The following is a 23184-nucleotide window of genomic DNA, read 5'->3' as shown; positions in this document are numbered from 1 at the left end:
CGTGAAGTCCTTGCCGGCCCCGGCTCCGCGCAGTCCTCTGAGTGCGGCGCTTTGCTGCCACCTAGTGTCATACGTCCTTCTTTCCAGGCTTTCTGGGAGGATTTGGGGGAGGATCTGAGAAATTTTAAGACTTGGATAAAGGGAACGATTTTAATTCAGAATATATTGCTGTTCTGGTGGGTTTTTCTTTAAATAAGGGACCAAAGTAATAATCCCTGTCTGCTCACCAAGTACCACGCAAACATAAATAAAGTAAACCTGGCGTCTCAATACGGTTTGTCTGTTTGGGTAGAATGAATCCAGTTTTGGTATTTATTTAATAGAAACATTTTACCGTAATTAAAGATTTTACGCTGATTTTTCTTTTAAATGGTGGCACCAGGAGAGCCGACGGTCTTTCTAGAACATAGAACCAACCCTGGGTCCTGCACAAACCACCGCGAGTCCCATCGGGCTCCTCCGTAATCATTGGTGTCAGCTCCTCACCCAGCTTAGAGGTGTGTTTGCCAGCGTTTTGCTAACTGCTGACTTTGTCCCCCGGGCTGGGGGTTGGGGGCTGGGGGTTGGGGTCGGGAGAGGCCAAGCTGGAAACATTAGGGGCGGTAACATTCTTAAGCAAAATCCCCTTGTGCTTGTTATGCATCTTCTGGTGAGATTTGGGGAGTGAATTACTGCGGAGAGAAGACACCTTGAGCACAGTGGATGGTGATGAATATCCAGCTGCCGCTTGAACAACATGGGTTTGAGCCGGGCAGGCCCCACACGTAGAGTTTTCCCCGACAAATACAGGCCAGTGCTGTAAATATGTTTTCTCTTCCTTACCATTTCCTCCACACTTTCTTTTTCTGGCCTACTTTATTATAAGAATATAGTCTATATATATGCCACATAAGATATTGTGTTAAGCAACTCTTTGTTATCAGTAGGCTTCTGGTCAACCACAGGTTGCTAGCGGTTGAGTTTTTGGAGAGTCTGAAGTTCTGTGTGGATTTTGCACCGCTCGGGGGTGGGTGCCCCAACCCCGTCATTGTTCAGGGCTGAACTGCACTTTAGATAACCTTGAAAAATAACTCCACCCACTCTGCCATTCTCCCTTCGTGGCCAGAGTCACTTGTGAAGTGTTCACTGTTTGCCAGCAGCTTCTGTTTGTTTTGAGAATTGGCCAGATACAGCACAGCATAATGCTACTTTTGTGTGAGGGGTGATTTTTTCTTAGATGGATCTTGCAGGAAAGGGGTTGGACAAATGGATTTAAGTTGCCATTTCACTAGTAATGTAAATAGAAAGCTGTTCATTTTCAATATTTAGTTTCCATGTGGGCCACCTTATGAAAATCTCATTAGCCTGTAGGCCTGGAGCTTTTGCTGGTCTTAGTCTGGATTAATGTATTTGTCATGAGACTCCGTCTTTATTCCCACCCACGTCCAACACTGGGTAGAGCCTAGCCTGGGGGAAGGTGGGGTGGGGTGGGAAGGGGCATGTATTTTTATTTTTGAGAGGGAGCATGCACAAATGGAGGAGGGACAGAGAGAGAGGGAGACAGAATCCGAAGCAGGCTCCATGCTGTCAGCGCAAAGCCCGACGCGGGGCCTCGAACCCACAGATCACGAGATCATGACCTCAGCCGAAGTCGAATCCTTAACCGATCTAGTCTCCCAGGCCTCTCTGGGACATGTGTTATTCAAAGGCAAGAAGGGTCTCTTTCTCTCCTGGAGCGGCTTGTGATTCCAGCATCACGTCTGGGAGGAAATAAGAGGTAGGACATACAGGTCCCGAGGGCACGAAACTGCTTCCCTGGCAGAGCAGTCCCATAAGTTTGGGGGGATCCGACAAATGCATGTGGCTGACATGAAGTTATTTTACATTCATTCTTATAAAGTAAATTGATTTGATCTGCAACCCTAAGTGGATTTTCTTGACAGGTTGGTAAAACTAAACAGTAGTTATTGGCTGTGGCCTCGTGGAGATTTCTTAACCTCCTTGAGCCTCAGTTCCACAGCCAGGAAATGTTTCAAATTGCAGGAATTATTCGAGGCAGCAGGTGTAGACACTCCTAGCACAGTGCTTGGCACACTGCTCAGAAGTTCCGGTGGCAGTAATTATTAATTCAACGTTATCATTCACATAAAAAACCACTGAGACTGGGAACGAAAGCCTTTAGATGTTGCAGCGGGCCTAGAATTTACCTTGCGGTGTGCAGTTAAAGGTAGGCAAACGTTTGTCATGGAATATTGTGTTCTAAGGTTTTATTCTGGGTAGAATTGGATAAATTTGCTCTTTCCTGACAGTTGCAAGAAATGCATTCTGTTCTTTAGTTGATTACCTTCCTCAGGAGTCATTACTTGACCCAGGTATAATAACAATCGAAAGCTATTGGCTTGCTTTCTAAATTTTGTTAACTGTTTATATAAAGCTTTAGTTGGGAATTAAGTCCAATCAATAAATATTTACTCGTGATGATAAGGAGAATGTGGAAGATTTTATTTCCTTAAACGTGTATTCCCCAAAACGTACAGTCCTAAATTTTAAGTCCTGAAAGAGGGATGCCTGCCTGGGGGCTCAGTCTGTTAAGTGTCTGACTTTGGCTCAGGTCATGATCTGGCAGTTTGTTGAGTTCGAGCCCCACGTCGGGCTCTGTGCTGACACCTCAGAGCCTGGAGCCTGTTTCAGATTCTCTGTGCGTCTCTCTTTCTGCCCCTCCCTTGGGTCATACTCTTGTCTCTCTCTGTCTCTCTCAAAAATAAACATTAAAAAATTTTTTTTTAATAATAAAGTCCTGAAAAAGAGGCAGAGTAACACGGGGCAGTCCGGCAGGGATACCTGGAGGGCCTGGCATTGCGGTGGATGTGCCTCAGGAGGCGTCCGGTGTGAGTTTGTTCATTTTCCTGTCCGCGCTGCCAGACTCAGAATAGGCTTAGTAACTTTATGCATTTTCTGGAGGGCCCGGAATGTTCTTTCTCCGAGCGGTCTCGGGGCCACACCGGGCCCTGGGGGAGCTGGCAGAGACTCGGCCAGCACTCAGAATGCTTTCCCCCCCTCCCCCGGCCGGTCTTCTTTCGTTCTCTCCCTCTCCGTCGCTCTCGAGTGCTCTGGCAGTAGCCTTCGTGACCTATTGTCTGGCCGTGTGTGTCCTAGAATCCTTACAGGCAGTGCACATGGCACCATTTATTCTACTCTCCATATCATCTCAGTTACCTGGAAATTTCTGTACCTCTGCACTTAGTTTAGATTGTGCATCACTGAGAAATTATCTGAGTTTTACTGTTTGGTTTTACGTGTGTTCATCTAAACTGATAGTTTATTTAAAGATAACTAACGTTTGGTTAGAACGATCCTAAAAGATGATAGTGTTTTCTATACTTATAAAGTATCTGGGTGGAATTACTCTTTGTAACTTGGAACTTGCTCTTTATTAAGGTCCAATCTTAGTGAGTTCTAATAAATAATAGTGGACACGGGCAGAGGCACGTGTGTGGTCGCCAGCATGTTCGCCTCGTCCCCTCTGGAAACTGACCTACGCTGCCTTTTGCAGGGTGACCTAAAAGCTTACCTGCGCAACGAGCAAGAGCACGTGAGGGGGGACTCGCAGACCATGCTGCTGCAGCGGATGGCCTGCGAGATCGCGGCGGGCCTGGCCGCCATGCACAAGCTGCACTTCCTGCACAGGTGGGTCTGTCCGTCGGCGCCCCGCTCACCGCCCGGGCTGCGCCGTCCGCGTGACGGTTCCGGAGAGTACTTGGAGGGTGTGTAAGCAGAAGCTGTCCGGGACGCCCCGGGTCAGAGCGAGGGTAGAGCTGGGCTTCGGTCAGACCGGAACCGGGGAACAGGATGTCTGCATACAGCCTGAGGTCCGGAGACCATTTCCAGAATTTCAGAGAATGTAAAAAATTGCACATCGCTCAGCGGGGGGGCAGACGGCGTCCGTCTCCCCGCTGACGTCTCTCTGTGCTCCCCTGTCACGTCAGCTTCGGGCTGTGGTCCTGATTGTGCGATTCCAGGGTGGGTCCCGCTGCCCATCCCTGGGAGGGGAGGGGAGGGTCTGCTAGGCCAGCATCATCTGTTTGTGGAGGGTCACAACAGGGGTGCCAGTGCTCTGAGGGGCCTGCCCTCCCACCTCAGCCCCCCGCCCCCGGGCTGGGTTATAGGTGGCCAGGGGGTGTGCGTGAGCAGCAGTCAGTATAATGTATCTGTGCCGAAACCTTCCTGGTCCCACTTGAATAGCCGCAGCTCTTTGGAGCACATTGTGTTTGGCTCAGACCATTGATGTAATTTTTGTAATTAATGTTCTGTAAAAAAGGGCTTTGAGTCCTATCAGAGATGATGGTTCTGTGAACCCAAAAGGAGATTGCTGCTTATTCTTCTCTAGCCTTCTGAGCTCTGATTTACGTTTAAAATATGTTTGAGGGGCACCTGAGTGGCCCAGTTGGTTGAGTGTCCAGCTCTTTTTTTTTTTTTTTTAAACTTTTTTTAAAAATGTTTACTTATTTTTGAAAGAGAGACAGAGCACAACAGGGGAGGGGCAAAAAGAAAGACACAGAATCCGAAGCAGGCTCCAGGCTCTGAGCTGTCAGCACAGAGCCCCATGTGGGGCTCGAGCTCATGAACGGTGAGATCATGACCTGAGCCGAAGTTGGTCGCGTAACCGACTGAGCCACCCAGGCACCCCTGGTGTCCGACTCTTGATTGCGGCTCAGGTCACGAGGTTCGTGAGTTCAAGCCCCACATTGGGCTCTACGCTGATAGTGTGGAGCCTGCTTGGGATTCTCTGTCCCTCTCTCTTTCTCTCTCTGCCTTTCCCTGGCTCTCTCTCAAAATAAATAAACTTTGAATATATAAATAAAAAATAAAAATATGTTTGAAATTATTTCTCAGGTCTCCAGGGAAACCAGCTTCTCTTTAGTTTTTTGGGTTTTTTTTTGTTTTTTTTTTACATTTTATTTATTTTTGAGAGAGAGTGAGAGAGAGCACGAATGGGGGAGAGGCAGAGAGAGAGAGGGAGACATAGAATCCGAAGCAGGCTCTGGTCTCTGAGCTGTCAGCACAGAGCCTGATGTGGGGCTCGAACTCACAAACCGTGAGATCATGACCTGAGCTGACGTCGGACGCTTAACCCACTGAGCCACCCAGGCGCTCCTCTTCAGTTGACTTTAATTAGATAATTTAACACTTAACAATCCAAAGCCCTGAAAAGGCACACCTGTGTGTTTTGACTTTAAGGGCTATGAAGTATTCTATTTTTTAAGAGGTAGGTTTCATAGGAATATATTTATAGTATGATGCCATTTTTTTTTTTTTTCAACGTTTATTTATTTTTGGGACAGAGAGAGACAGAGCATGAACGGGGGAGGGTCAGAGAGAGAGGGAGACACAGAATCGGAAACAGGCTCCAGGCTCCGAGCCATCAGCCCAGAGCCCGATGCGGGGCTCGAACTCACGGACCGCGAGATCGTGACCTGGCTGAAGTCGGACGCTTAACCGACTGCGCCACCCAGGCGCCCCCATTTTTTTTAAATAAGAAAACACCTGCTTGTATGTTTAGAGCTGTGTATGCGTGCGTGCGTGAGAACAGACGTGGAAAAGTACCCTGTCACATTCTCAACATTATTCAGGGTAGGAAAGAAAGAAAATTATTAACATTTTTCTCACACATCTATATCTTATTTGGCATGCATAGTGAGTGAATCATTCTGATAAAGGGCTTTATAAAAGACCCCAGAGATTATGGGTTTCTTCAAGCCCAAGGCAGAATCCCTTATGCAAAACTTCGAAATGTAAATGGTCTATTTGCTTCATGACAGAGAAATCTTATATTTCGTATCTTTAATATCTTATAGCAGGTTAATACCCAGCATATTTGTATTGTTAATCTTTTGTAAGTCACAGCAGATTAATCCGTAAAAGCTGGTTTAGGAATTTTTAGATCTTGGAAGATGGAGCGTTTGGAGAGAGTATCATGTCAGAGTCAGCAGCACAAAGGTCTCAGAGGCAGCTAGAAATGGCATTAAAGTCCAAGTACGTTCCTACTGCTGTATATTAAAAATTGGCAAAGACCTCAAAAAATTGGCAACCCATGAGTTGAGGTTTTTTTTTTTTTTAATGTTTATTTATTTTGAGAGACAGAACATGCACATGTATGAGAAGGGGAAGGCAAAGAGAAGGAGAGAGAATCTCAAGCAGGCTCCACACTCTGCGTGGAGTTCAACTTGGGCCTCATCTCACAACTGTGAGCTCGTGACCTGAGCCGAAATCCAGAGTTAGATGCTAAACCCACTGGGCCACCCAGGTGCCCCTTCCTGTGAGTCCCTATAGGTTGAAGTCCTACTTGATTTAGGCTTTTGTGAACTTCAGAACAAATACAGGTGACAGATTAAATCACATTTATGTTTGGATGTCATCCAGGCACAAAAACTCAAGGTGAAGAATAAATTGTTAGCACCCCCCCCTCTCTTTTTAAGTAGCCATATTTTAATTAATTAATTTATTATTATTATGTTTTTGGTGGTAGCAAACTGTATAGCATATTTTTAAATTGGAATTCAGAATATTCATTGGCTGACTTAAAGTCAGGTTTCTGTGTTGGTTGAAAATAGAATAGCCCACATGTCCAACTAAAAGCCGTCAGCTATGTTTGGAAACTGATCTAGTAAAGCACCCGCAATTAAATTTTATTTTTGCTTATTGTTTAAGAGGAGACTTATGCCTGGGTCTTAGGTAGCCTCCATCTCCGAAGCTTACATGTGACATCCGTGAAGGCCATGTCAACAGCAGAAGCTGCCAGCGGGTTACGTTCCACACCATTCCGCCACTCTGGCCGAGAGCCTGGGACTTCCCGTCCCCTGCCCGTCAGGCTTCCTGAGCCGCTCCAGTGAGATGCCACAGGTCACCACCATGAGCTCAGTGCACAGAGGTTCTAGTGAGTAGCCTGGGCCTCATGGTGCCTCAGGTAGCTGAGGGATGGAGTATCTGGATCGTTCGTGAGCCTCCTTAGGATTTTCCTGGTTTATTTATATTTTTTGAAGTTTATTTATTTATTTATTTTGAGAGAGCGAGAGAGCGAGAATCTCAAACAGGGATAGTGCTGATAGTGCAGTGGGGTTCAAACTCCCGAACTGTGAGATCACGACCTGAGCCGAAACCAAGAGTCGGACGCTTAACTGACTGAGCCCCCCAGACACCCCAGGATTTTCCCTGTTTTAAAGTTAAGGTTACCTTCTGCTGAGAAACACTGAGGTTCTCCGGCTCTCAGAGTGTGGGTATCCAGGGTTGCAGGAGCATGATAGATAAACACTAGGGTTAGGTTCTGTTTTACATTAGTTTTTCTTAAATTGTACTGTGGGTGTTCACACTGGTAAAGATTAGAAAGTCTGGTTACTAATCGGCTTGTGCTGCACAGCTGGCATGAGCAGATCTTTCAGCTGGTGTGTTATTATGAGATTTCATTAATTTGTGTGCATGTAAATCTTCAAATTTTATCTTTTCAAATTCCTTCTAATGTTTCGTATTCTAAAGATTAGTCTTTAAGGAAAAAAAATTTTGTACGGCAATAAATATGATTGCTGTAATTCTTTTGATTATTTTATTTTACTTTTGAAGATCTAATTGGCTTTATTAAATTATTCATGAATTGGGCAGCCCCCATCCAGCAAGTCAAGGGGGGGCTCTCCCTAATTGATAATCTTCTATCAAAGCCACCTGTAGCGTCTGGCCCTTAGTGGTGTTAAATGAAAAGAAGACACATTGTACTGTCACTTTGCTTTTATGATGCAAATCTAAGGATTTTCCTTATACAGGCTGTGGAATCTGGCTTGAGCTACAAGTCTGCAGGCACTTGACCAGTAATGAGGGCCCCAGGCACAGGGCCTCACCTCTTCTAGCCTCGTGTTCTTCACTCATAAGATCCTGGTCATAGAGCAGAGCTGGGGTTCAAAACCAGAGCTGGGGGCTCCGAGGCCCACACTGAGCCAGTAAACTACCCTAAGCACTCACTAGGCACCCTTTTTTACTGGTGGCATGATACTGTATATCGAGAGACAGCAAGATACTAGTTTCTTTAAAAAACAAAGTCAATAAGAATTTACTGTAGCTTGCTTATAGATATACTAAAGTATACCTGGAAGTGAGGCCAGAAAACCCATCCCATTTTTACCAGTGCCACAAAATTATTTGTTACAATTCATTATAAATTACTTGGGAATAATTTATGTGAGAAAGACCCAGGACTGCGTGGAGACAGCTATGCAGTCTTAACTGAAGGACGTAAAATACGCGAGCAGATGGAGAGATGTGCCCCGTTTTATGGTGGGAAGGCAGGCAGCACAAAGGCGTCCGTCAACTCAAAATTGAGAAGTAAGCTTCACAAACAATGCCAGTAAGAATCCTCACACGATTTTGGAGGGGGAGTGAAATTATCTTCAGCTTTATATGGAAAAATAAATGTCTAGAAGAGCCAGTGAAGTATGAAAAAGAGGTGAATTGGGGCAGCAAGGGAGGCTTGCTTTGCGAGGTATCAGAACTCAAAGTCAGCCACTGAGATAGAGATCAGGACGGTTTCGATGGAGAAACAGGTAAGTGGACCGTGGCCAGTATGAGGGAGCAAGTTCATGTATGGCAAAGTGATGTTCCTGTCACTGGGGAAAAGGTGGCTTCCCTATCCAATGTGGGCATAGTTCGTTACCCATCGGTGAAAGTACGGGACCTCTGCACCACCCCGTATATAAAAATAAAGACGTAAGAAATAAAGGTGATTCCGGCAAAATTCCCGAAGGCTGTGTGTATGTGTTACCGAGGGATGAGCAAGACCTCCTGTCTGGGAAGGTCTTCCTTTCCTGAGGCAGGAAGCCTGGGAGTTGTAAAATAAAGGGTAGATACTACATCAGAGGCTGACTGTTCTCTGCAAATGAAATATTTTGTGTGGCGACAGACACCGCGATAAAGTCCGTGGACGACACGCCTGCGAAGATGTAGCTGCCAACGCAAGGAGCGGCCCGGGGGGCGAACGTTCACGATACACAGCGGGCCTCAGAATTGGCGAGAGAACATCGACCCCTAGAAAGACGGGCAGAGACAGGGCCGGGCCAGCGGACGGGAGGATGATCACATTCAGTAGCTAGGGACACGCAGGTCAAAGTCACAGAACCTCAGAACTAAAGGAGCCCCTGCGTCTGTTGCTGGTAGGGATGTGGGGGAGTTTCCTGAATTTCGTGTAAATCATTACAAATTTTGAAGAGCTTTCAGGGCGGGAGCAGTATAATTAGAAATCCACGTTCCCTTTACCCCCTGCTAGACTCACTTCCCTAGGACATGGAAGCCCTGGAACTTAAGGACATGGATGAGAACGATCTGTTACTGCACCGTGTCGTCTGAAGGGGCGGCAAAACAAAACAAAACAAAAACCACAACAAAGCAAGCTTCATTGTGGGGAGCGAGAACCCATCTCAGTCCGTCCGGCACTGTGGAAGTACCACGCGGCTACCGGAGGGACAGCTGCTGTGCTGGTGACTCCGAGGGCTTTCCGCATTGTGTGATGTTGTGGAGTAAAAAATGAAAAAAAGCGAGGATGTAGAGAGGTGGGGCATAATGTCGCATAGAGCAAATGCCTTCTTGTGTGTATATTATGTGTATGGGAAAAGTACAAAAAGATTATAGCTACCAGTCTGTTGAAACATGTTACCTGGAGGGTGGAGCTGGGGGAGGAACATTTTTTTAACATTTATTTATTTTTAAGAGTGCGGGAGAGGGGCAGAGAGAGAGAGAGAGGGAGACACAGAATCTGAAGCAGGCTCCAGGCTCTGAGCTGTCAGCACAGAGCCTGATGCGGGGCTCGAACTCACAAACGGTGAGATCAGACCTGAGCCGAAGTTGGACGTTTAACCGACCAAGCCACCCAAGCGCCCCCCCCCCGCAAAAATTTTTTTTAATTAAAAAAAGAAAATTAAAAAACTGTGCTTCAGGAAGCCTTAGAAAAAGCCTAGTATTCCAATAACCCAGTTAATGCAAAATGCAGGTATGCTGTGCAGAGAGGATTAGGGAGGACAGAGCTGGAGGTGGGGGCCGGCCACGCCAGGGAAGCGATGCGCACCGCAGGAGGAGTGTGTGCGAGAAGCAGAGGGAAGGTGAAAGTGGGTGTCTTCGAGGGGAGCGCCGCTTTGCCTTGGGACCCTAGGTGTCAGTTTGAAATCATCGGTGCTAAGTAAAGTATTGGATGTTCCATTTTTCTTTTTTTTTTTTTTAATTTTTTTTTTTAAATGTTTATTTATTTTTGAGACAGAGGGAGACAGAGCATGAATGGGGGAGGGTCAGAAAGAGGGAGACACAGAATCCGAAACGGGCTCCAGGCTCTGAGCTGTCAGCACAGAGCCCGACGCGGGGCTCGAACTCACGGACCGCGAGATCGTGACCTGAGCCGAAGTCGGCCGCTTAACCGACTGAGCCACCCAGGCGCCCCGGATGTTCCATTTTTTTCTAGATGGTCCTGGGCCTTTTGGGAAAGTCAGTGTTCTGGGACCCATGGTGTAGTGCTGTGTTCTTAAGCCCGCTGGTTTGTCACTTGCTAAAACGTGCACACCTGAAACACGCCGGCCTTCTCTGACCCTGATCTGATGTGGCCTTTTAGCCCCGGCTTGGATTCTGGGAGTTGTGATGGGGAGTTCCGGCCCCACCGCAGGCCTACTGCGTTTTCACTCACCTTCTTCGTGCTCCCGACGCACGCCGAGTGTGATGCGGTTGTGTCCGGAAGGCAGTTCGTTGGCAGCTTGGCCCCGCCCTGGTTTGGACATCTTCAGGACGGGCCCAGAGGATCCCCTGCCTTATGTCAGAGTCCCCTCTTTCTTAAGGACTTTGAGGGGCGTCACCAGGGTGTTGAGGGCAGTCGCTCCACGCTGACCGTCTAGCTGGCTCTGGGGAGTGTCCTCTGTCAGCCCCTCGTTCTCTTCCAGGGCACCGCAGCTCAGGAGGTGGCCGCAGACAAGACTCAGAGGGGCCCTCGCGTGCTCTCTCCGCTTACCCCTCCTCTCCTTACACCTTGCCCTACAGTTCAGCCTCCCCGGCAGCCTCTGCTTCCACCGTCCAAGGAGGCTGTTGCTCTCTGGGCTCTGCATCTGTGCCGTGGTTTGGGAAGGACCCTCAACGGAAAGCTGGAGCGCATGTGGAGCTCACCCCTGGTATTTGGTTTCTCTTCAGGGTCGGAGCCCTGGGCTGTCCGCTGTGCGGGACCTGAAAACCGCTTCCTTATGTATTTTGTGCGGTCTGGTCATTGTTTCCGGTGAGGAGATGAGCCATAACCCGGGGTGGAGACCCCTAGCAGCCTGACCATCCACCTCAGTGTCAGCTGTGGCCCAGCCCTGGGGAGAGCAGAGGACTGAAGGCTTGGTATGATCCCCGGGCCTCAAAGCCCAGGCCGTCGGTGGTGGACAGCATCCTGGCCAAACCTTTTCCTCAGGGCCCACCCAGCGTTTCACGGTGCAGGTGTTCTGTGTACACTCAGAGCCTGGCGGGTGCCTGGCATGCAGCGGGCGCTCCCTAAATGCAGCGTGGTTCAGCTAGCAAGGACTTACGTGCCGTTTCAGAACCCGTTTGCTTTCGTCTTGTGCTCGCACCTTTCTGAGCCACATCCTGCAGTTTCTTCAGAACCATGGAATGATTATTTTAACACTGTCACGGCTGCCAGAGGCAGAGCGCTGCAAAGCAAAGCAGGGGTTTGGGGCTCAAGTTGTTAATTCAGCGCTCGTCAGAAGATACGCCCCGACCTTTAATCCTTCCGACCCTGTCTCTTCTGTGAAGGGATAATCTTTTTCCTGAAGTGCTGTGTCAAGATGACTTAAGATAATGTACGTCACGCCCTAGAAGAATATTCAGTGCGAAGTTTCAGTAACTTTGCTTCCCGTCTGTTACTCTTTTTGTCAGGAGTTGGGCCGTCTCAGGAGAGTGTAGGTAACATAAATAGAGCCATTTTGAAAATGGCTCCGGCCCCGCCGAGCTGTTTCCAGTCGAGCAGTCCTTCTGGAGATGGGTTAACACTAGCTCTGGTGTGAGCTGAGAGCAAGCAGCGATGCTTCCTGGTGAATGAACCCGGGTGGGGAGCTCCTCAGATCTGTGGGTTCCCGCCTCCCGTGTCGGCCTGCTCCACTCACACAGCGGAGGCGACGGCCGTGGGGACCGAGCCAGACAGAGCCTGTCGGGCCGGATCGTCTGGCACCCTCACCACCAGACCTGCTTTTCAACTTGAAGGAGAATACACTGCGTATGTTTGTATTCCCCGACCCAAAGCAGCCATTGACGTCAAGAATTACCTGTGCCGTTAAGTTACAGCTTTGTGTTTTTCTGGTCTTTTGCTTTGCGTACTGTTGGGCTTCAGAGAAGGTTCGTAGCGATTTTGCGTCAAATTAGGGACCTTTCGTATGTAGCTTTATTTTACCCCTGCGAAAGCTTGTGAGTGTGCGTCCCTGTTTGTTCCTGCGGAAACCGAGGCTCTGATGTGTTAAGTGACCTGCCCCGAGTCGCCTTTGTCTGCCGCTTTTCCCTCTGGGCCGTGTGTGGCTCTGGGTCTGTGTGGGGTGGAGGCAGGGGGCAGGTGTGCAAGCCCCCCCAGCCGCACCCCCGTTTTTGGCCTCATCGCTTCGGTTTCCAGGCGACGAGGAGCGTTTCCCTGAGAACACCGGCCGGGTCGTATTCGAGTGTTAGGATGCCTTTTACAGTGAGAGCCGTGGCCTTTCGCTTCTGTAACTTTTCGTCTTTTCCGTAGCCCTCGCGTCCGATGTGTGTCAGGACCTGCACTGAGCGGGCGGGAGGAGCGGGGAAGCGGAGCGGCCCAGGAGCCGCTCGGACGGATGGCCCGCGGGGAAGGCGCCGAGGCCTCTGCAGGTGCCCCCCCAGCGTGAGGCGGCACGCACGGGGCCTTGGTGGAATGAGGCACCCAGCCTTTAACTCCGGCCCGAGGAGGGGGGACGTGGGGAAGGTTAAGAAGGATCTGTCAACGGAGACTGCGGAAATGCCCGTCAGGGGTGCTCGAAACCGAACCTCTGCTGGCGGAACCCGCGGCCCTGTCCTGTTGCGGCTGCCGGTCCCGCGCACGGTGCTGCCTGCCTGGAATTGTGTCCGCTTCCCTGCTCTCAAACGGTGTATTGATTCTTCCTCCCTCCTGCCTCCTTCGTTCCAAACAAGGAGACTAATTTTCTTCTTAAGATTGGAAGTTTTGGGGCACCTGGGTGGCTCGGTTGGATGCCCAACTTCAGCTCAGGTCGTGATCTCTCGATCTTTGTGAGTTCAAGCCCCGTGTCAGGTTCTCTGCTGTCAGCTCATAGCCCACTTCAGACCCTCAGTCTCCCTCTCTCTCTGCCCCTCCCTCCCTCCCTCCCTCTCTCTCTCTCAAAAACAAATGAACGTTGAAAAACAAGATGGGAAGTTTCTTGGAGCACCTGGGTAGCCCAGTCGGTTAAATGTCCACCTTTTGATTTTGGCTCAGGTCATGATCTCACAGTTCATGGGATCGAGCCCTGCGTCAGACTCTGTGCTGACAACACGGAGCCCACTTGGGATTCTCTATCTCCTCTCTCTCTCTGCCCCTCACCCACGCATGTGCACGCGCTCTCTCACCTTCAAAATAAATAAATACTAAAAAAAAAAAAAGATTGGGAGTTTCTCTGTTGCTCCCAGACACCACAGGCCCGAAAGCTTCTGAATGGACACTGAAAATTATCACTAGCAAACATAGCGTAGAGAAGAGTTGAACATAACCCGTTGGAGGTCTCAGTCCGCACCTGTTCATCGAGGACCAGCCGTACGCATGAAACAGCCCTCTGCTTGCTGGCCTGACGTGTTGTCGCTGGCAGTTACTGGTGGGGACGGCCTCTCGCTGGCTCTGCCACCCTAGGGGAGTTCCTTTGCTCCTAGGCCTGCTTCCTCATCTGTAAATAAGGAGCATGATAGCATGTGCCTCAAAGGTTCCTCGTGAAGAGTGTATGTGTTAATACGTGGCTGGAGCTCAGAGAAGTGCCCGTGTAGAGTGAGTGCTTTGCAAATAACAGCCGCTGATGTGTGCCTGAATCAGTGCTGCCGTCACCAGCCTCATTAGCGTCCTGTTCCCCATGTGGAAGCTTTGAAGATAAGAATGGAATCACTATAGGATTGTCTTCTACGATCAGAGGAAGACAGACATGTGGAGTTTTGGACCACAGAAAGCCAGTTTCTGATAACTTTATGATTTGAAACTAAATTCAGTATGCTTTTCTGTCTTGACTTAGTGGACTTTTTAATTCCTATGCCAAAGGATGATTAAAAAGATAAAAAAGATTACAAGATGATAAAGGGCTTATACCAAAATCCGAAGTGTTGACTCTGTTGTCTGTATGGAAAGTTCCTTCCGAAAAAGCAGTTTTTACTTTTCAGGGGGTATGCTTTTGAGAATTAACATGTTCTTAAATCAACGATACAAACGAACTGTTTTAAGCAAGTCCTGAAAATGTGTTCTTTACCTACCTGTGGAGAGGTGAGGTTTGCAAGAAGTAATTTGGAAAGGGCCTCCTTAGAATGCTCACATGTCTTTGAGAAAAAAAAGTTAAAAAGCAAACATTTTTAATAATGTAGATTAACTTTAGGTGCTTGAGGCTGTAACTTTATTCATCTATACTCCTAATAAACAGACTACCACTAGACTGTTACTCAAGTAATACAAGTTACTGTAAAAAACTATTCAGACAGTTTAGTATTTTAGAATTCTTGGTCACCCTTAAAACATTGGGAAATGAGCCATTGATCTGGTATTGACACAGCACAAGGTAAAGACGTGGTCAGCGTTTAACCTTAGCAGTTGTTTGTAAAACAATCTGATCGTCACCGGGGACTTAAGTAACAAAGAACGTGACATATAACCCCTTTCCCGTTAAAAAAGAATGTAAAACGTTATGGAGCCAGGGAGCCCAGCACACCACTCTGCTCTGTAGCAAATCTGAGGTCACATTGTGCTGTTTGCGGGTTCCCGTTGTCCTCATGCTCACATCCCTCTTTCTGTTTTCAGTGATTTAGCCCTGCGGAATTGTTTCCTTACCTCGGATCTAAATGTGAAAGTGGGAGATTATGGGATAGGACTCAGCAGGTACAAGGTAAGCCAAGGTTTAAAGATTCTCTCCTGAAGCTGATTTGATTTCATAGTCCCGAGGTGGTCATATCACAAATGCCACCCTGTTCGTCAAAGGAGGGTAAGATCTTGGCTACGGTGCCTTTCTGGAGAGCGGTTTGTTCATTTTAACGGTAGTGTTGGCTTCTGACGAGCAGTTTGTCGAGATGAGTGGCTCCGTGCTGAGGTTTTGTGACCGCTTTCCAAAGGCTTTGCGTAAAAAGACTTTTACACTGTGTAATTGATGTAATTTGATGGTGCAGACTAAATTTTAGCATGAACCAATGGGCAATAATTCATGACCACCTGTATCAAAAAATAATACCGTGCATGTCATATCAATATTTCTCCAGTAGAGTTTTGGCCCAAATTGAGTAAGCTTAGAAGTTTAGATTTTTAAACTCTGCCATAACTATATCCCCAAAGAAGATAAGAGGTAGTTGAGGTTTTCACTTGTTTTTGTGTAGCCCAACTGCATGAGGTAGTGTGACGTGGGGCAAAGAATGTGACTGTCCTGGCTCCACGCCAGCAGCAGTGACACGAGGGTCGTGTCTGTTCTGTCTTTACGGGGTTCTTGTGAGGACCCCGGGGTCATATTTTCATAGTATTTTGTAACTGAAGTACATTATGAAAATATAAGTTGGGGGGCGCCTGGGTGGCGCAGTCGGTTAAGCGTCCGACCTCAGCCAGGTCACGATCTCGCGGTCCGTGAGTTCGAGCCCCGCGTCGGGCTCTGGGCTGATGGCTCAGAGCCTGGAGCCTGTTTCCGGTTCTGTGTCTCCCTCTCTCTCTGCCCCTCTCCCGTTCATGCTCTGTCTCTCTCTGTCCCAAAAATAAATAAACGTTGAAAATATAAGTTGGTTATTTGTCTACACAGTACCTCTAGTGTCTTGAGCCCTTGCTGTCTACCAGGCACCATGAGGTAATTGCGGGCATTATCTCATTTAATCCTCACCATAAAGGGAGGTGGGAATTGTATGATCCCCATTTAACAGATAAAGAAAAAGGCTTGTTAGCGTATTTGTTGGCTGCCCAGGGTCAGATAGCCAGCAGGTGAACGGTTGAGCCTGGACTCACAACCCAGTCTGTGTCATTCTCAAGTCTGTGCTTTTATTCAGTAACGTAGGCACTGCTGTCCTACTTGGGGCATAAGGCCCAGCATGTTTTAAAAGATGTTTTGCTCAGAGTCTGTGTTCTGTGCATCCGACGTGGCGTACCTTCCTTTTCCAGGAAGGAAGGTTCATGGCTGGGCGAGCGTTCATGGCTCAGAAAGCAGCTCATGGAGCCCAGGAGGCTTCAGAGAAAAACCTCACCCACCTCCTGCCCAGAAAATCTCTCTTGACGCCCACTTCTTTGTCTGATGTGTCTTTTGGGTTGAGTATTTGTTTTCTGAGAATGACCTGGTATTAAATCATTGACTTCGCTAAAAAACATAATAGAATTAAAAATTCTGTATGTTTTCTAATAAAACAGGAGGATTATATTGAAACAGATGATAAAAAAATTTTCCCTCTGCGATGGACTGCTCCAGAACTAGTAACCAGCTTTCAAGACAGACTACTAACTGCAGATCAAACGAAATATAGTAATATCTGGTATGTACTGATTTGCCATTCTGTTCGACTTTTGTGTAGCCAAGACTTAACTTCTTTCTCCTTGAGTGCTTAAGGAGAAATAGTTGAATAAGATGTAGGAACATAGGAGTGCCCGATGGTGTGAAAAAGACAGTTTATTGACATCCTAGCAATTATCACAACTGTGATATCATTAACTTTTGTCTTACCCGTTCAACAGTAATAAGGTCCGTAAATGTAGGAACCGGGTCTGTTTTCTGTGTCGACTGTAGGGCCTACAGTATAATAGACGTTTTAAATATTGACTGCAGTGAACAAAAAAACAGAAGTTTGGACCATTATGTAATACTGTGATTTGTAGGAGATCAGTTTAATGGAAGTTGAAAAAGAAATGCGTTTACGTCCTTGACTAACAGTTTCTGTTACAGCTTTCTTAATTTGTGTACACATTTTTTTGTACTGTTATCCTGCCTTTTCTATTTTCTTTTCCTCTTCCTGCCTTCATCTGGATTGATTTTTTTTAACTTCTTTTTCCTGTTAGTTTGGGAGCTGTATACTCTAGTCCTGTACTTTTATTAAAAGTTACCCTAGAAGTTATAACGTGTATTCCACTTATTGTAGTCTAATATATCAGTTCATGTCTTGGCCCTCTCTCTCTCTGAACATTGCGAGTCCCTCAGGATACTTTAACAGACTTTAACTTGGTTTGATTATACACCTCCCCCCCACACGCGTGTATGCACATGCACGCACACAATACGTAATTGCTGGGTTTTTTTTTTTTTCTTTTACCCTCACAAGACATTGTTCTTATTATTATTTTTTTGTTTTTTTGGTTTTTGGATTTTGGGGTTTTTTTGTTTTGTTTTGTTTTTTAGCGTTTTTTTGTTTAGGTTGATCCACGTAATCAAATCCCTTTGCTCTAAGTTCTCTTTTCTTTTCTTTTTTGCTTTTAAATCTCAGACATTCCATCTGGGATCATTCGCCCTTTGTCTGAAGTACGTCCTTCAGAATTTCCCGTAGTGAGGGCCTGCTTGCTGGTAACAGACCCTCGGGTTTTTGTGCGTCTGAACATACCTTTATTTTGTCCTCGTTTTTGAAATATATTTTTACTTGATGACAGTTACTTTCTCTCAGCATATTGAAGAGATCATTCTACTGTCTTCTGGCTTCCATTGTTGCTATTGAGAAGTCAGCTGTAAGTCTCCCTAAGCCCTTTGAAGGTAATGTGACTTCTGCTCTCTGGCTGCTGTTAAACTCTTCTCTCTGTCTTCTGTTTTTGTAGTTTCACTCTGATGTGTATGGGTGTGGATTTCTTATGTTTTTCTGCTTGGGATTTATTTGGCTTTTTCAAATCTGTAGTTTGATGGTGTTCTCAGCCCTTACCCTTCAAGTACTGCCTCTGCTCCATTTCTGTCCTTTGGGAAGTCTAATTAGACGTGTGTTTTTTGCCTTCCTGCTCGGCCTTCTGTCTCTTAATCTCTTCCTTTTTACACTCTGTCTCTCTGACTCTCTGTGCCACACTCTAGATAATTTTCGAGACCTGTGTTCCAGCCACTAATTCTGTCTCTCTTTAAAACTCTCTCTTCAAGTGTGTCTGTTCTTCTGTTAAATCTGTCTACTAAGTTCTGTGGTTCAGCTATTGACTTTTCAGTTGGAGGAAGTCGACTGGATTTTTTAAAACCTGTCCCAGTGTTCTTAACAATTGGGTTGTGATCTGTGTCAGGTGATTCCAGTATCTGAAGTCTTTGTGGATTTGATCTTGCTGGTTCTTGATGCTGCCTCGTTTCCTTGGGGTGAGGATCTCGGAAACCGAGAATTGAGGAGCATTCCTCCCGAGAGGATCTACACTTACTTATGTGTGTCGGATACCGGGATTGTCCTGCCGTGTAAGGGGACTGTGCTTTACATATTCAGCTTGAGGGTTTTTTTGACCACTCAGGTGATGTGAATTTGGGCTGCAGATCCAATCAAGGGGCAGCTCTGTGGTTACAGCTTGTTAGGGGCCAACCCCCCCTTACACACACACACACACACACACACACACACACACACACACGCAAACACTTACTCAGAGCCCCTCAATGCCAAGTCAGCTTGCCTTTCAGGCTCCTGGAGGGGGTGGGGGCAGGCTTATTTTTATGGTGAGGAGGTCTCTCTGTGATTCCCCTTACTTTGGACAGGCCCAGGGCTTTGGCCTGTTCACCACCCCCACCATCCCCATTGAGCTTTGTAAACCAAGACCACAAAAGCCCAAGTTCTGTGATTCAGCAAATGCACCAGCTCAAAGGTGGTTCCATTGTTTTTGAAATGTTTGTTTATTTTTGAGAGAGAGAGAGACAGAGACAGAGCACGAGCAAGGGAGGAACAGAGAGAGAGGGAGACACAGAATCCGAAGCAGGCTCCAGGCACCGAGCTGTCAGCACCGAGTCCAATGCGGGGCTCAAACTCACGAACCGTGAGATCATGACCTGAGACGAAGTCAGACACTTAACAGACTGAGCCACCCAAGTGCCCCTCTATTTTTTTTTTCAAGTTTATTTATTTATTTTGGTGGGGGGAGGGACAGCGAGAGGGGGAGAGAATACCAAGTGCTGACAGCTTGGAGCCTGGCGTGTGGGGCTCAATCCCACAAACCATGAGATCATGACCTGAGCCAGAATCAAGGGTCAGGCGCTCAACTGACTGATCTACCCAGCGGCCCCTCAGAGGTGGTTTTAGTATTCTCCTTAGCTCTTCAAGTTCTAGGGTTTTTCCTGGTAATTCCATGCTATCTTATCTCATCTGTGATGCCTTTAAAAAGATAATTTTAATGTTTTGTCCAAATTTTTGCTATTCCTAGCAGGGTGTTTAACCTGAGAGCTTAGCCTGTGCTCCTGGACTCAGAGCCCATCCCTGGTTTCTGACACCGTGACAAGTCTAGCGGTAGGGCGGGCAGCATTGCCGACGTCAGCCTGCGGCAGGGGCCGCGCTGCCCTGTGCCGGGGGGGACGGGAGGGACCTCTCTCAGAGAGTTTTGCTGGAAGAGTGGGTAAGACCCCCAGGACATTTTTCTGCCCAGAAGGAGGAGGCCAGTGGTACTCGAGGAGGCAAGGGCCAGTTCAAGGTAAAGAATTCCGCAGCTAGGGGTGAGGGGCCGTGACTGACGGCGGCTGTCCTGCAGGAGACTGCACAGCGTAGCACAGAGAGCCCCGGGGCAGGGACGGACCTTGATGAGGGGACACGGCTCTTCTCTGTGGCCTGTGTGAGGAGATGAGAAAGGGAGACCGGAGACGTTAGAGGTGGGGGGTGGGGAGTCGAGAAAGCCCACTCGTCATGCTTCCTGAACAGGGTGAGCCGGGGGCCGGCGAGGGCTTTGGTTTGGGAACGGGCCTTCTCGAGAGAGGGAGTTTTAGAGCAGGCATTTGGAGAGTTGCGACGGGTAGGGTCATGTGCCCAAGCTCACACCAGCTGTGGCAGCGAATTTCTTATTTTCCTCACTTAAATTGTAGACTCCCTAAAGTCATCGATAGCGTCTTAAACTTGTTTTGTATCCAGAACGACCCTCTGCCTCTGGCAGGTCTGTGCCGGCGAGAAGGTGCGTTCTCCTTCTTGAGTTGAGTTGGGAGATTTGGGTCTATTTTGTTTCCTCTGACAGAAGTGATCTCTCAACTTAGATTCTGAATGTGCTTTCTTTCACTGATTTGTGAAGTTAACGTAAATTAACTCATAAGTTACGTTGTACTGTACAGTATCAGATAATAAACATATTTATTTAATGCGGTTTATTATTCAAACAAACACCTGGAGGCCTCGATCTCAGGTCATGTAAACCATCCACACCCAAACCTGGCTGGATGTCAGAATCACTAGGGAACTTTTTTTTTTTTTTAAGTTTATTTTTTTATTTTGAGAGAAAGAGAAATCGTGAGTGGGGGAAAGGACAGAGAGAGGGGGAGAGAGAGAGAAAGAGAGGATCCCAAGCAGGCTCTGCACTGTCGGCGCCGAGCCCGACGTGGGGCTCGAACTGACGAACCACGAGATCGTGACCTGAGCCGAAGTCAGACGCTTAACTGCTTAACCGACCGAGCCACCCAGGCGCCCCTTTAAATGCAGTTTCCTAGGCCACACCTACATTATCACGTGAGAGTCCTTGGGGTGGGGGGTTCCCAGATGACACAGATAGTCAGCCAGGCTTGGGAGCCATTGCAGTGGCCAGGAGATGCCGTACGACCCAGGTGGAGACGCAGAGACTGCTTAGAGGAGGTGGAGAGTAAGTGTCCCTCTGGCTGAGCCGCAGAGGCCGTGTCCGTGGCGACAGAGGACTTGGTGTGAGGGAGGGGGATGGGTCCCAGGAGGGGGCATTCCCTTCTGCCTGTGGTAACAGCCGTGGGCCTGGAGGCACGGAGCGGCTCCGGCAGGTGGCCTCTTCTGGCCCACGGGTAGCTGGCGGGATGACGGGAAGAAGCCCCTCCGAAACAGCAGCCAAACCCAACTGTTTACGACTGTCGCGAGCGGGATTTCTTTGTCTGCCTCAGGATGTTCCTCTCGTATCTCACCGTTTTACTGAACTCTTACATCGTTCGAAAGATGTGCCAAAAAATTTCTTGAGTTTCAAAGTGGACAGTTACACTAGCTGTTATCTATACTTATGCCCGTTCCTTGTTTAAGTTTTCCTTTCTGCATTGGCCAAAGCTTCTAGAGTACTCTGTAGCAAACGTGAGGAGGCATACTTGACCTCGTTGTATTGAAGGTGCCTTTTTTTAAAAATCACGTTGAAGAGCTATCTTTAATAACCTTTTCAGTACACACTTTATTCTTAAAGTCACTAATAAAAATGTGGGTGTTAAAAATTCGACATCTAAAGGGAGGAGGAAATGACTGTTTCCTTTTTTCCACAGGTCCCTAGGTGTGACACTTTGGGAGCTCTTTGATAATGCTGCTCAGCCTTATTCCAACCTCTCCAACTTAGATGTTCTCAATCAGGTCATTCGAGAGAGAGACACAAAACTCCCTAAGCCCCAGCTGGAGCAGCCTTATTCTGACAGATGGTGGGTAACTCTACTTTACTTTTTTGTTGTCTTCAGAAGATAAGGAAATCCTCTGTCTGTGGGTGTCAGTAGTATACGCCTCATTTTGATTGATTGATTGATTATCTTAGAGGGGGTGGGGAGCACCAGTGGAGGAAGGGGCACGGGGGAGGGGAGGGACAGATATGAATCTTTTTTTTTTTTTTAAATTTTTTTTTTTTTTTTCAACGTTTATTTTATTTTTGGGACAGAGAGAGACAGAGCATGAACGGGGGAGGGGCAGAGAGAGAGGGAGACACAGAATCGGAAACAGGCTCCAGGCTCTGAGCCATCAGCCCAGAGCCCGACGCGGGGCTCAAACTCACGGACCGCGAGATCGTGACCTGGCTGAAGTCGGACGCTTAACCGACTGCGCCACCCAGGCGCCCCTAGACAGAGAATATGAATCTTAAGCAGGCTCTCATCGAGGAGCCTGACACAGGGCCGGATCCCACAACCTTGGGATCGTGACCTGAGCCAAAAGAAAGAGTCGGACTCTCAACCTGCCGACCCCCCCAGGCGCCCCAGTACGTTTATTTTCACGATAAATGTGAAAAGCCAAGATTTGTGTATCATTCACAACTGATTTTAGTTTTTTTTTTTTTAATGATTTATTTATTTTTGAGAGAGACAGAGACAGAATGTGAGTGGGTTAGGGGCAGAGAGAGAGGGAGGCACGGAATCCGAAGCAGGCTCCAGGCTCCGAGCTGTCAGCACAGAGCCCGACGTGGGGCTTGAACTCACAAGCTGTGAGATCATGACCTGAGCCAAAGTCGGACGCTCAACCGACTGAGCCACCCAGGTGCCCCACAACTGATTTTAGAATTAACATATTTTAAAAACGTAATGAAAAAGTGTACAGCAGGTAGGAGTTTATGTATTCTGTGCAATAAGAAAAAATGTGAAGTCTGAACCAATTAGAAAAGTCAACATTAGGGAGTTTCCTATTGTGGAATTGTTTTAAAATGAAGCTATATTTGCGGGCGCCTGGGTGGCTCAGTCAGTTGGTTGAGCGTCCAACTTCAGCTCAGGTCATGATCTCACACGTGAGTTTGAGCCCCACATCAGGCTCTGTGCTGCCAGCTCAGAGCCTGGAGCCTGGTTTGGATTCTGTGTCTCCCTCTCTCTCTGCCTCTCCCCCGTTCATGCTCTGTCTCTCTCAAAAATAAATAAACTTAAAAAAAAAAAATGAGGCTATTTTTGTAAGTGATACCTAATATGTGAGAAAAGAGCATAGGAAGGGTAATATTTAAATTGGCGGCAGAAGCTAATTTGCATAGTGCATATTGATATTTGCAAAACAAATTTACTTCTTACGAGTCTTCAGACCAGTTCTTACTCCGTTTCCATTCAGGATCACGTTCACCTCTTTCTAAGCCTCTGTCTACACCACTGCCTGCCCAGTAGGCACTGCCCGTGAAGCGAGGCAACCCCATGCACTGAGGCAGTGCTC

At 47.6% G+C, this 23184-nt stretch overlaps 1 protein-coding gene across 2 annotated transcripts in view; it reads left to right on the top strand.

Annotated features, from left to right (window-relative positions):
• LMTK2 (lemur tyrosine kinase 2) overlaps positions 1-23184 on the top strand; it is a 79218-nt gene that overhangs the window by 43553 nt on the left and 12481 nt on the right. For both annotated transcript variants that reach the window (XM_030300027.1, XM_030300026.1), the window contains exons 7-10: positions 3533-3666; positions 15011-15095; positions 16583-16704; positions 21564-21713. In XM_030300027.1, coding sequence (XP_030155887.1) covers positions 3533-3666; positions 15011-15095; positions 16583-16704; positions 21564-21713 — 491 coding nt within the window. The remainder of the gene's footprint in view (positions 1-3532; positions 3667-15010; positions 15096-16582; positions 16705-21563; positions 21714-23184) is intronic.

The sequence above is a fragment of the Lynx canadensis genome, chromosome E3, assembly GCF_007474595.2.
Source record: "Lynx canadensis isolate LIC74 chromosome E3, mLynCan4.pri.v2, whole genome shotgun sequence".
Lineage (NCBI taxonomy): Eukaryota > Metazoa > Chordata > Mammalia > Carnivora > Felidae > Lynx > Lynx canadensis.
The sequence above is the reverse complement of the archived record's forward strand: the minus strand, read 5'-3'. Positions and strand labels throughout refer to the sequence as shown.